Source organism: Vicugna pacos, chromosome 1, assembly GCF_048564905.1.
Source record: "Vicugna pacos chromosome 1, VicPac4, whole genome shotgun sequence".
Lineage (NCBI taxonomy): Eukaryota > Metazoa > Chordata > Mammalia > Artiodactyla > Camelidae > Vicugna > Vicugna pacos.
In genome coordinates this window covers 43,693,257-43,708,065 of record NC_132987.1, presented here as the reverse complement: position 1 = coordinate 43,708,065, position 14,809 = coordinate 43,693,257, and the positions used below count along the sequence as shown (strand labels likewise).

The 14,809-nt window shown below is 39.7% G+C and overlaps 1 protein-coding gene across 4 annotated transcripts in view; it reads right to left on the bottom strand.

Moving 5' to 3' along the window:
• FNDC3B (fibronectin type III domain containing 3B) overlaps positions 1-14,809 on the bottom strand; it is a 311,856-nt gene that overhangs the window by 20,855 nt on the left and 276,192 nt on the right. For all 4 annotated transcript variants that reach the window (XM_072960949.1, XM_072960966.1, XM_072960956.1 and 1 more), the window contains exon 23: positions 6,821-7,033. In XM_072960949.1, coding sequence (XP_072817050.1) covers positions 6,821-7,033 — 213 coding nt within the window. The remainder of the gene's footprint in view (positions 1-6,820; positions 7,034-14,809) is intronic.

Sequence of the window (14,809 nt, the reverse complement as noted above, 5' to 3'; positions counted from 1 at the left end):
CACGTTGTGAAAGATGACATTTTTGGCCTGAAGTGCAGCTGAAGGAAAAAATTCAGATGTGTTACATCTTTAAATGTGTCTTTATTTTAAATCACTTTAGAGGAAAATGATGATACACAAAGAACTTAATTTAAAAATCTGGGTGGGAAGGGACAGACTGGGATTTCAAAATGTAGAATTGATAAACAAGATTATACTGTATAGCACAGGGACATATATACAGGATCTTATGGTAGCTCACAGTGAAAAAAAATGTGACAATAAAATCTGTTTCCTTCAGACAGTTTCGTTTCGAAAGAAACACCTAAGAATACTCTGGATGGCTTATAACAAATTCGCAGTAGAAAATACGAGACAATGCTAAGGTCTGTGTGTTTACTTCGTTGTTGCTATCTTATAATCCCCAGGCCCACCGCAGGCCAACAACAGCCCCTTAATATTAATCCCTCAAAATATCTAACCTGCTGACCTCAAATGGTCTGTGGTCTACAAACAGCTGCAAATGGCACACTTCAAAACATGACAAACTAACAGCTTTAAGAAGCTCAATGCAGCTGTGCCTTAACAATGACATGTCACTGTCTTTATCTTAATTCCCCTGGGCTCCACAGATTGTGTGTGCGTGGACTTGCTCCATGACTGAGGTGATGTTTGGGAATGGAGGATGTCAAAACAGGCATGGAGAGCCTGTGACCTCAGTCCACCCAGAACACTGAGTCCTGCCATGTCTATGCAGATGCAAGTGGCAGCAGATGGCATCACGTGGGGACACCTGAGGTGAGGAAGGTGCTTTTCTGAAACTGGTTTAGATGTTGCTGAGTCCCAGTTTGCAGACTGAGCACTCAAGTGCCAAGAGCGATTCCCGAAAGACCAATGAGAAAATGAGTAAATTTCCTACCCATGTCCCCAGCCATACATGGAACTCCTGGCTTGTGAATAATCAGGCTGCAGTACTTTTTGGTTTTGATCTTTTGTATGCTCCTTTTCCAAGAAATGTCACTATAGCTACTGGTGAAACTCTTTACATAGAATGAAATTCCTATTTCTAATTTTTTTGTTTACACTGCACTTAATTGATACATTTTAAAGGGGATTTTTTTTTTTTATATTCAGAGGAAGGATGACTAGACTCTCGGAAGACCACCTGAGAACCTTGATACTTTCCATTCCTTTCCTTTGCTTTCAAACACGTGCAGGGACTCTCACCTTCAAGCATACTCTTCCCAGAGTCTTCCAAATTTCCATTAGCCCACTTTTACTTTGGTGGCTTTGCCTCAATCTTCCCTCACTTAGGAAAAATGGAGAGGAAAATGCTATCCAATTCCATTGTTACTTACTTATTTTTAAATAGAAATTCCATTTTAAATAGAAGAAAAAAACTTGTAATCTGAATTCTACTTCGGGTCTAATTAAGATCTCAAATAGTTCATTTACCATCCCTCACCTCTTCCTGTGCTCAGAATATTTTAGCCTGAAACTGAATAAGCTAGAAATACTTTTTTTTTTCAGGATGAATTTTTGTACTTTTTCATAAGAAATAAAAATGTTTTTTTCCATCAGGTGGGGACTGGAGACAGGCACCACTAGCTCCATTTTTTAGAGGGAGAAACTAAGGCCAAAAAAAGTTAAGGGACATGCCTCCAAGTCGCCTAGGAACTCGGGAACAGATCAGGAATTATAAGAGAGATCTGACACCCCTGCAAGAACCACGGTTGCCTTCTGGTTATTAAAGGTAATATAAAAATGCCATTTATCCAAAAAGGGTGATCATGTGAATTGGGGACCATTCGAGAGAAGCAACGGAAACTAATACTGCGGGCCTTTTGTGGGCGCTGAGCTAGCTGTGCTACATCGATTTCATTTATTTCAGCTACACACTCTGAGGAATACAGGCAGGAGTTTGTTCTGTAACAGGCGTACATTAAGTTCACCACTCCTGTCATTTTTATTAGTTGCCTAGTGTGTGCTTCTTCAGGGTTTCTTCATGCAGATTATTTTCTGTCCCTCACTAACAGAAAACAGGCAGTCATACTGTACACATTACAAAGCCCCTCCAATTTTGCTGGCTGAAGGGAGAAGTGTCATGGGCACAAGGGCTGAGTTAAACGGAGAGCAAGTAGCAACCACCCACTCTACTTAGAGTCCTCTCCCCCATCTGCATTTTGCTGGAGCCTTATTTTAAAATACACTGGCTGTCTGACTATACCTGAACAGAAGAACCATAAGTACATTCCTGGAACCCAAGTTCCTCTTGCCTCCGTGCTGTGTACAAGTATCAGGGACACAGACCCACAGGGTCAGAATGAGAATTGGCATCAACTAAAATTCTGTTAGGGCAGCACAACATCTCATTTCAATAACACAAACAGATGCATCTTCAAAATCATTGTTACAGCATTATAATCTTAAAATGCACGAGCCGATCTTGTTATTCTAATCCCTGTATCAGTTTAATGCAGCATTATGAAAGTGTTTACTTTGCTTACATATTTTTCTTGCATACACAGGAACCAAAGACATTCAGATCTGTGCTAGATCTGTTAATACTAATAGACTTAATCATGCTACAGCCAAACTAATATAACTTTTGTTTTTCTGTTGAAATGAAATAAAACTTCTTGTGCTGTCTGCTCATCTTTTCATGTTAATTTATTTTCTCAGCAAGATAAGCTCCTTACAGGCAGGCCACATACCTCACAAGACCTGGCACACTGCAATAATTTAAAAGAAAATTGATGACTGAGTGATCATAATCTAACTGTTAGGGATAAACTTAGTCCTATTAATATAAAGCACTGCTTTGAGGCTGCTGTATAAATATGTAGTCAGTGACCTTGGACTGGGAATCTTGTGGGTCAAAATCTTGAATACATGGGAAACAAATGTCCTGATCAAGGGGAAAAACTTCCCAACCAGCAAGTCTAGGTCATCTGGACGAATGCTGGGTTGATTTACCTTGAGTCCAGGATTTGGGCAAGATGCCCTTCTGGGACCCCTTTTATTTACATGCAGTAGCCCCAGATTAAAAAAGAAAAAATCCACGTGTAAAAGTACTAGAAAGAAGCATTTACATGGAGGTTTGTTTCTGTGCTTTGGAAATTATATCCTCTGTTTCCACCCAGTCCTGAGTCCTTATCACTAAGTCTCTCCAGCATGAGGCTGTAAGATGGGGATCCTTTTAAGATTCACTCAACTTGTCACCTTCTCTAATAAGCCTTCTCCATTCATTTAATTTCAAGGCTAAAATACATGCCATTCTTCTGTCTTCCCTCACTATTCTGTGCATGTGCCAATCTGTAAACCTTCCACACCATGATTTTCTTGAAAGTATCTGTCTGTTCTACCTGTCCCCCACCAGACTGTGAGCCCCTTCAGGGCAGGGATTTATCTTCGTCTTCTTTGTCTATTCAGTGCTTAAGCATAGCATAGTTCCCGTCTTTGTAATAATCTTATGTGGAAATCAACTTATCAAAAACAGTACATTGTCTTACTTGGATGGTGGAAAGCTTTGCCAGAAGTTCTATTACCACAGAAAATATTTCACTTTTCAGTCAAGAACTAAATAATGTAAATTAAGTTCTCAATGCCTGGCACTCTGTAGGTGCTCAATAAATAGTAGTTTCCTTTAGAAAGTTTGAAAATATACTTTTGGCTGAACAGTATACTTAGAAATGTCTGAGTCATTTCAGATATTTTGATTGTGAGATATAAAAACAAACATAATATGATCTAGCACATCACAGATGCAAAGCCTTAGCGCTTCTGGATATTAAGTGGTCACTCTTAAGGAAAGTCAGTATCTTTTTATTTTCTCATTTGTCAAAAGCAGAAGCTAAAATATGAAGAAAAAAGAGATAAAGTGCCCTTATCAGTTACAAAAGACACCTTTTAATTTAGGATTTAGCTCACAAATAATCCACAAAGATTCACTGCTTTAGGTGAAAAGGGGGGGAAGGACCTCAGAGTTCATCTTACTGTTCAATCCCTTCATTTTGTAGACAAGGAAAAAGTGGGACCAATAGTTTAGCAGCTAAAATCAACCCCGCTCTTTAACTGCCAAGCGTGGAGTTATTCATGCTCATTGTGCTTCTGCTGCAAAACATGTTTTAAGACTCAGACACCAGCAGTTCTCCTCTCAAATGCCCAGTGACTGGTGAGCCAAGTGGACATGGCAAAAGAAGTATTTTGAGAGCTGACAGCTAAGAAAGTATATTAAAAACCACAATCAGACCTAACTCTGGTTCTCACCTTGGCCACAGCAGGATGTATAATATTTTTGCTACATCCATAATGGGAACTTATTAGTGGTTAAGGAAATCAACACACAGGCTAAAGAATGTGCGCGCTTTTCCCAAAAGCCACAACTAGAAACCATGCTCGCAACCACAAGTTCAATGAAAAAGACAGCTGCCTCTTTGGAAGAAAACGCTGTTCCCTTCACTGAACAGGCCAGACCCAAGTCCGAAAAGAACCTCAAGGGGACAAGAACTGACAAAGACCAGGCTAATAACGAGTATTATGGTCTACCCAACTCAAAGTGTTTCTCCCCGACCCTCATGAGTCGGGAGTCAAAGTTAAAGGCTTGGATTCATGGGGCCACTCACCACAAGAGTTCAGTTTCAAGACACTATGGAAGGTCATCTTCAAACTCAAATTAGGCCAAGTTTCATTCTATTTAAATCCCAGGAAAATAATTCCACTAATAGAATGAAACTTTATTATGCTCTATATTCCCATCGCTTTAATAACTTCTGGGAGCATTGACAAATTTAATTTTAAAAAGATAAATTTGGACTCTAGCTCATAAAATTAAGAAAAATACTGTTCCTAATGCTAAGTTTTCTTAAACTGCCATTTAGGCAAGTCATTTATTTGATTAACAAGGCTGGCCTTGGGCTTTGTTTTGTTTTTTTTTTTAAGGAAAGAGCAAGTACTGATTACTAGATTCTGCTCTTTTCTGTCTGACATACTTAGTTTTCTCACAACAGCATACATATTTGGACCAGTGCTCATGGAGTTTTTGTTCTAAGTCTCTGTATGAGTCACCTCAGGTGGCTACCCTGCGCAGGGCAGGACCCCAGCGTGACGGGGATGGCAGGTGTGGTGGGGAATGGTCACTCTCCCCACATTCTTGGACTTCCACACATGGGGAAGTCAGGAGGTGCTGGCTCTAGTTTCAGTTTTGTTACCGGCTTCAACGACGTTGCTGGGCTTCACTTGTTCTAAACAGTACAACTAGAAGGCATTCTCTAAGGAAGGTTCTCCCCACCACCAATGCAAGCCAAAAGCCCAGGAAAAAAATGTAGACTATTTTACAAATTTTCCTAAATGCTAGCTTTATATATTTATCCTGATTTCTTTTAGTCTGTAATTCCTGTTCCTGCCAGTAAGGTCCATGAGTCTCCTACCAGTAAAATAATGAGCCCATGAAAATGCATCCAAGACCACACAGCACAGCAAGATGAATGATCTTGTCTATGACTGAGTAAGAATATAATCTCTAATGAGCCACCCAAAAAGTAGCCTTACTGTCTCCACGTTTTCTATGCTAGGACCAATGTCCAAAAGGACAATCACTTTTTGTTCTTCTAAGTCAAACTATTGTGTTTGCCAGGTCCTTCAAAGTCAAGTTCAAATGTTACTTGTGTCAGAAAGCTGTTCCTGATCTTTGTGACCAAATGTTCTCTGCATGTTTTCCCCTATGTCTGCCCCCCTTCAAACTCCCAGAGCACTTTTCTCCAATGGCACTAATGTTCCACGACTATTTGCAGGTTGATATTATGCTCCCAGAGATGGAGGCAGGGCCTGGTTTTTGTTCTTGATCTTGGTCTCCATGGAAGGCCCAGCTCACACAGTGCCTTCCACACAGCAGGACTCCACTGCTCTGACATGACTCAGAGCCCTCAAGCACAGAGCAGAGGTGGAGGTTGGACAGGGATTCTGTGCTAACTAGAACCAGTTCCCCGTGGAAAAGAGCAGGATACTATGCTGCTCGAAGAGGAAAGACAAAAATACTTCCGCCCCACGCTGTTTGAGCTTTGGCAGGTGTGCCCTGGGAAGGAGCAGCCTGTGTCTACGCCACCGGGCGGTCGTGGTTTTGTGGTCATCTCTCACTTCCTTCAGCTGATTCTCTCTTTTGAACTTCTGAGAACAGAATTTGCTGTTATTAACTTTTGCTCTGCATCTGAATTATTCCCAAATATATTCAGCCGCCCATCTTCTGGGAGGCCATTTTCAGAGGAAATGGAGCTAGGTTAAATAAATACTATGTGAAAGGCTGGATTTGATTTCTGTAGACAAGAGTGTTTCCTGAGCATGGAGTCTTAAAAAGAATCTCCTATTTGCTCCGGTTAATTTGATATCACACTGCTCACAGTTAGAGTACAACCCTCATCTGTACATCAGCACAGCTATTTCAGATCGGTAAACATGTTTGTCCCAATGGTCACTGAATATTTAAAGAGGTTAATATCTCTTCCTGGGTCTTATTTCCCTCTGCACTCGTGACTAACATAACACTATTACACAGTGTGGACTTGAATTTGGCCATTTTCTTTCTAGACAATTTCCCTCTGTAATCTGGCCTTATGAAAGAAAAAACACATACATCATCACACAGAGGGAAATCGGGACCTTTAGAATGTTAATTTAGAAAATTCCAAATGGAGAATGAAGGATACAACTTTGTGTACAAAACGCAGAACCCAAATACACAGGAAGTCTTTGGACAAGGAGGAAGAGCATTTCAGAGGACAAATGAACAAGATTTCATCCGGCAAGCCGAAGCCATAGGATTTTCCCGCGTACCCTCCTGCCTCACCTCTTGTTTCTGTCCTCCAGCTGCAGCGTGTACACCATGTCATCAGCAGCATGGGTCTTGGCGTTACTGTCTCCCCATTTCAGCTTCAGGCTCTGAGGCCCAGCAGCAGCACACTCGAGCCTAGGAGGCAAGGGTGGTAACGGCCGGGTTTTTGCTTTAATGAACTGACTGAACGGCCCAGCTCCAATTTCATTTATGGCCTGAATTCTGATCCTGGAAAAAGGGGAAAAAACACAAATGTTGTAGATTTAAGAAGCAGTCATTCCTTATTCGAAATAAACACTGTGTGGCAAGTTTCTTACTTGTCCCTATAAGCAGTATCATGGAATAAAGGAAAACAAGTTAAAATAATTCAAGACAGAAAGAGAAACGGGCAGCGTGGGGGACAGATGAGCCTCCCCATTCCAAAAAATAGCTCCCAAAAGCACATCAGCAACATAACCCTTTGTTCTTTAATTAAGGGGGAAAAATAGAGAAAGAAAAGAAAAAGACTGTTGTCTAAGGGAAGATATCCTCAAGACTTACTTTCGCATTTTGTTCTGGCCACCCTTTAGCTACCTCAAAGTCAGTTTTGGAAGTAAGTGAGCAATTAAAAAAAAATAAATGAGGTAAGAGAATAAGAGAGTCTCCTTCAGAGTTCAAAACAAAGGACAACAACTCTTCAACAGAGCATTTCTCCTCCCTGTCTCCAGGTTCACCCAACAATCTCTGCTAGTCCTTAACCAAAGCTAACAGAGTGTCATTCAGACATGCAAAAATCTTAACTAGATGTTTACTACGTGCAGCGTTATGGGTAACAAAGATATATCACACTGCTCTCATGGTCTAGGAATTTCAAGTCAATTATTTAAGAGAGAGAGATATATATATGTATATATTTATTTATATATAAAACAATGTCCTGCTATTATTCCTATTTTTCTTGTTCCTCTACTTCCTTACTAGTTGACTGAAACAGTTCTCCAGGGTCATCACACAACACATTGATGGCACTGCCTGCCTTCATTCTCAATGTCCCTTCCCGCAGCGATGGCATGTTCCTGGAGCTTGTTTCCTCCTGGCATTCAGCGGCCTGAAGACCCCTGCAGAGGCCTTCCTCCTCTGCTTCTCAGGCCGAAGTCTCACACACGCCCCCACCCCACCCTCTGCTCTCTCTCCTGTACCATATGCTCAGTTCCCTCAGTAACCTCAGCATTTTTACAGCTTCATCTGCTTAAGATCCTTCCTGGGTCTGCATCTCCTCCACCACCTCATGCCTCATTACTAGGCCTCCAGTGGAAACTCGCACCCAGACCCCTTGCTAGGTACAAAGGCATCTTACTGAGCTGTATGAGCAGTGTGGTGTCACTGACTCTAAAACTTTCAACATGTAAACTTGATTTGAGCTTGAAACAGTGTTTCAAAACACACAACAAAAAATACAAAGAGGTAAATAAAAGCTCAGGAACAGGTTAGTTTAAAATATTCTTATAATTTAGTTTTACGTACTTCTCACTTACAGCAATTATTACTTATACTTAAACAGAAAACTTAGGTATTGCCTAAATTCATCAAAGGATCTCAAATTAATCTTAATTCTGTAAATCTAAAATTACATAATTCAGCAAGTCAATCTAATAACATGTCTGTAAAGTGTTAAGAAGAAAAAACACAATAGATTAATTCCAGGTGAGATGGAGTAAGCACACTCTCCCCTCTCTCCCCTGAAGAATGCAGCTATTAAACCTGGACAAAATAAATGAAGCAGCTATTTAAGAATTCCAAAAAGGAAATAGCGGGAGGATTTGGGGAAGAATCTGAACTATCACCAAAGCAGCAGTGAATACATCATTTTCTTCCCCTCCATTATCCCCCAGACTGGACTCAATGCAGCCTAAAATCCAGGAGTGGACAACTGCATGGTCAGAGAGCTTTAGGAGAAGCCTGGCTCGAAAAAAGAAAAGGTCTCTGAATGGTCAGAGTGAACAGGGGAAAATCCTTCAATCCTCATTTTTTCCCTTCTTTTCTGCATTCCCTCATTCCCTAGCCCTTAGCTAATTCCATCATATTAACAGCCTGAAGAAGAAAAATCACATGATCATATCAACTGATTCAGCAAAAGCATCTGATGAAATCAAAACATACATTCATAATAAAAATTCTCAGCAAACTATGGATAGAAGGGAACTTTCTTAACCTGAAAACGGCATTTATAGAAAGATCAACAGTTAACATTACACTTAATATTGAAAGACTAAATGAAAGGTCAGCAGCAAAGCAAGGATGTCTACTCTTACCATTCCTATTCAACATCAGGTACTACAAAGTCTCTGCCAGTGGGGGAAGAAAAAGGCACAGAGATGGGAAATAAAGAAACAAACTGCAACACTGCTGAGAACATTAAAGACCACCTAAATAGAGGCACACAGTGACCATGAATTGGAAGACTCTACACAGAAAAAATATCCATTCTCCCCAAATTGATCTATAAATGTAATGCAATTCTAATAGAATTCCAGCAGGATTCTTCTTAGAATAGATGAGCTGATTCTAAAAGTTATGTGGCAAGGTAAAGGGACTAAAATTGCCAACACAAATTTTAAAAGTAAGAATAAAGTTGGAAGAATCACACTACTTGATTTAGAGTTTACTGTAAAAACTACAGTCATCAAGATAGTGTGGTACTGGTAAAGGGACAGACACAAAGATCAACAGAATAGAGATTCCAGAAATAGATCCACACAAATATAACCAACAGATTTTCGACAAATGTATGAAAGTAATTCAATGAAGAAAGAACAGTCTTTCTAAAAAGTGGTATTGGAACAACTGGATATCAAAAGGGAAAATAAACAAACTTCAATAATCTAAACCTCATATTTAATTCAAAATTTAACTCAGAGTGGATCATAGATCTAAAAGTGAATGTAAAATATAAAACTTTAAAGAAAAAAAAATGAGAAAATATTTGTTGCCTAGAATTAAAGAGCTTTTAGATACGATGTGAAAAGCATGATCCATAAAAGAAAAAAAACTGAAAAACTGGACTTCATCAAAATTGAACAGTTTTGCACTTTTGGAGAATGAGGACAAGCTACAGAGAAAAATATCTACAAATTATATATTTGACAAAGGAATTGTACCCAGAATGTGTAAGACCGCTCAAAACTCAACAGCAACCAAACAATCCAACTAAAAGATAAGCAAAAGACTGGAACAAACATTCCACATATATACGTGGCAAATAAGCACATGAAAAGATGTTTAACATCATTAGCCATTAAGAAAAATGAAAATTAAAACTACATTGAAGTACCGCTATATCCCTATTAAAATGGCTAAAATAAAAAATGCTTAATAGGATAAGGAACAACTGAAAGTCTCGTATTTTGCTAGTGCAAAATGTAAAGTGTATTGTAACAACATTAGAAAACTTTTTTTTTAAAGTTTCTTATAAACTTTAACATTAACTTATCATTATGACCCAGCAATCCCACTTCTTGGGCTTTACTCTAGAGAAATTAAAAGTTTATGTTTACACAAAAACCTGCACATAAATGTTTATATATCAGCTCAATACATAATCACCCCAAACTGGATGAATATCTGCCTCACTGTCTGGAACGTGGTAAACACTTATCTCTGATAAAGTATAGCAAAAATTCCATTACGAAGAGACTTATTTTTCCCAGAGTCTATTATACTAAGGCTACAGCAGGTCTCTTGCAGATAATGCAATGTCAGGCTCTCAACGTAACATTCAAAGACTACAATAAACTCTTCTTGTCTCCCAACAAGTCTTGTAAAATAGCCATATGATATTAATATAAGAGTTTTTTTTCTTATGATTGGAAAAGAAATTTTTCTGCAACTGGAGAGGAAAAATCTCTTTTAAAAACTGGTCATCAGGGTGGTAGAAATTATCATCTTTTTTTCCATACTTAGGAAAAGGGAATTAAGCCAGACTTTGTCTTAGTCTTTTTTCAATGGTGTACAAATTCCCTCACTTACATGGTTTATATTAATGTCTTTCTACTGTCCAGACTGCCGTTCCTTCCCGTTATTCTGGGCACAGGTACGCCTAGAGCTGAGAGGTCAAGACGGAATTCCTTCCACCTGCCTGCCTATTGTCCTCCAGAGCCAAGCTCACTTTGTATTCAAGGTGATCCTACTGTTTCACTCCATGCAAAATGTGTTTCAGTAAAAATGCATGGAAAATATTTTCTCTGGGTAGCTGATGTGCTGAGTAATAACGTTAATTAGTTTTAATGATAAAGTTCTGATCAAAACAAACAGAACTGAGGAATTGATCAAATGAAATGAGGCCATGTCTTCTTGCATTCTGGTAAAAATATTAAGAACCTGTGAGTCTAGGAGGGTGAAAAAACTGAACAAGGACTAAGGTAGTTAATATTTCTTTTGTTTTGGGATGAAAAAATGCAGTATGTGAAAATGATTTCCTTATTCCTGTGAGAGCTCACCCAGGACTAATGAAGAAAACAAAACACTAACCCGAGGAACAATTCCAAGAAGTCACCTCAGAAAAAACTGATCTTCATGTTTTATTAAAGTCTATCCCAAACCCAAACTTGAGAAGTTTTCTCTTAAATTGAGGTAACATGTTAATCTTAACATTTAGATAGAGTCTGCACTTAAAAAAAAAAAAACCATGCAATGTATATCAGTTTCTGAAATCTTAAACTCTACAAATTAAATACAAAAGAAATGCTTTCCATTTAGGGAAGTGATTTAATTCTGAGAAGCTCTGTCTTGGCCAGACTGATGTGGAAAATCTCTTCAAGTATCCAGAAGTCTGCAATATCCATCAATACACTGATAATACTGAATAAATCAAATTAAGAAGCATATTCTTTATAAATTTTGATTGAAAATCCACTACTAAAGCATCTAATTTTAGATGCCAAATACGTCACTGCTTCAGAAGATCCTAGCCTTCCATAATGCACTTTACACACACATATTCTCGCTCTCAAACAACCCTACGTATGTTAAAAGAATGACTTTGAAAACAAAAGCTTCCTCAACTGGGGAAGGTGACTCCTTAATCACAATTAGCCACCCCGGGAATCAGGGCGTCTTGAGTGCGGGGCTGAGGGGACAGTGAGGATAGCTGCTCTTCCCCCATAAAGAGCTGGGGCAGGACAGGCCTAAGCAGCAAAAGATGGGCTTTTCCCTCCACCCCACCCCCCACCCACCATCTAAGCACCTAAGAAGAGAGAAATATGAAATAGAATCATAATCAGATGACTTCTGAGGAAATATTAAACAGTAGTTTAATCTTTCCCCCTCTTTGGGGGAAAAGATGTGTTTAAAATTACTCAGAGAAGGCTCCCTGGAAAGGTAACTTTGCTGGCTCAGATTCATCCCTCTGTTCAACCAAGCTACTTCTGACAGCTTCTCATATCTCCGTGCCACCATCCCGTCTCCAGGCATGTACTTGCATTTTTTGGTGCCCTGCCTTGACAGGAAAGCAACCTTAAATGTCTCCCTTGGGGTAAAGGATAATGCCAGATTTCCACACACAGTTCCACCGCTAATCTGGTCACAACCCACCTGCTAGCTCACTTCTTCCTTACCAAACACTGGCAACAGATAATTTATTGAGTGCTTACATGGTATGTGTCAGGTCCCACACAAGGTGCCTGAAGTCTCAAACGCACAACAACCCTTTAGGTAGTTAAAGCAAGTATCCCCATTTTACAGATCAGAAAACTGAAGCACAGAGAGCTTAAATTATTTCCCAGAGGTCACAGAGGCAATAAGTGAGGGACCCAGGATCGATGTCAAGGCTGTTCGACTCTGGTCCACTACTTTTGAACTACTCAGAACTTTCTTCCTTATAAAGTCCACTTCATCCTGTTAGGATGAAATGATTTATGATTCACTACTTGCCAGGCTAATGTAGTGCTTGTGACATACAGTAAGGACTCAACCAACATTATTTTCATCCCATTTTACCTAGCAAAAAGAGCACAAACGAACACAGCAAGCAAATCTACTTAAGTTTTAGTTGTCTGCCAGCTTAGGATAATGAGGTTGCCAAAAAAAAAAAATCTTATGCAATCTCACTAACTGTTCAATATGGAGAATGAGGAAGGTGACAGTCTTGCTCTGAGCCGGCCAGCCAGACCATTCCTGCAGACCAGGGCACTACTCATTAAAGAGGCCATCAAGGAACAGAAATCACCTGATGATGAGGATGGAGGGGGTTTTAGAAAACCCATGCCAGTGATGACAGATGTGAATGAAGTGAGGATGGCTAAGTAGGGAACAGATGCCATTATAAGATGAGGCTTACTTAGTCTAGGCCCCAGGAGTAGGGCTCAAACTTCTGTATTTTGCAAAAGCTTCCAGGTGATTCCTGCACAGATTCAAGAATCATTGCTCTAGGGCAGAGGTTCTCAAACTCTAACATACATCAAAATCTTCTGCAGGGCTACTTAAAGCACAGAGCGTCAGGCCCCACCCCTAGAGCTGCGGACTCAGTAGATCTCCAAGAGGGCCTGGCAAATTGCATTTTAACAAGTTTCTGGGTGGTCGTGCTGCTGCTGGTCCAGGAACCACACTTTGGGAATCACTGCTCTAGAGGAAGCTCCAGGATCAATTGAGTAAATTTTTAGCCAAAATAAGGGAAACTCTTTAGAAGCAGAGTTGTACACAAATGGAATGGACTGGCTGGTGAGCAGGAACTGAAACTACTGCTACATCACTGGAGATGCCCACATCAGGGCACTGGGAAGGGATGACACCAGGCAATCTTGACTCTCTCAGCTCACAAATAGGCTTTTTGGGGGGCTCTGTGTGGCTGGAAGCATGCAAAAAGGAAAGTTACGTCTCTGTCTTTTTTTTTTTCCCCTCCTCAAACCAAAACACAGACTCAATTTTAAACTCAGTTCTAAGCTTAAAAGTAATGCTTTAAAAATAGCACTGTAATTCCAACCAAATTCTATACAGGGTGTCAGTAAGCTGTGGGTGGTCTGGCAAGCACCGCTGGAGAAAGAAGGGAAGGACCCATTTTTGTGTCAGCAGGTGTGCTAGAGAGGTGCACATTTCTGTCCCAGCAAGACAGAGAAAGAATGAATTCAGTGTGAGAACAATGTGTAACTGCTGAAGGTTTAAAAAAACAAACAAAAGAAACAAGTCCTTTTTTATCCAAGCCCCATAGTCTGCTTAAAATGTTTATTCCGCATTTTTATCTAGAACATCATGATCTGTTCACTTATATTTTAACCAATTTATGGGACACAAAAAGGTGAGGTAAAAGTTGATTGACCCAAAATTATACCCTCAGTTCCTTGAAATACTCATTTTGTATTTCACTACAATTACTGCAATTGTGTTTTTGAAACATAAAAGAACGAGAAGGTGGGTTGACCAGAGTTCTACTATAGAGTATCCAACTAGGTGCTACAGAAACAAGATTCCTTAAGTTGGACAAAGGATGATTTTACACAGGGATATTAATTTTAATATATTAAATATGAAACATCCAATTTATTTATTAATCGGCCAGCAAAGACTTTGAATAAAATGGCCAAGAACACACAAGCTGACTCAGGGCCAAGCTCTGTCATTTCTAAAGCTGTACATGTTTCATGCAATCCGTCTACAATGGTGTCTTCCGAGCTACCCTGCTAGGTTAAGAGGTGATAGCCTCCCAAGGTGGCTCTCCACACCCGGCTCAATACATCAGCATATGAACACACTGCATATTAACACTGACTTGAATTACTTATGCTGCACCGTTGAATGCTTTCAAAATAGATTCCTGAGGTTTCACTATCGAAGTCTAACTTCATTATTCTATAGTTGCTACATCACTAAACCACTTCATCTCCATAACAGAATTATCCTCTGAAGTACTTTTAAACATGTCTTTAAATCAACCACTTATGTGGAAGATATTCTTGATAATTTCCACCGCAACTGGCATTTCATGGTTGAGCAAGGACCCCCTTCTTCCGTTCCCTCACCTGAGCCTTTGCGTTC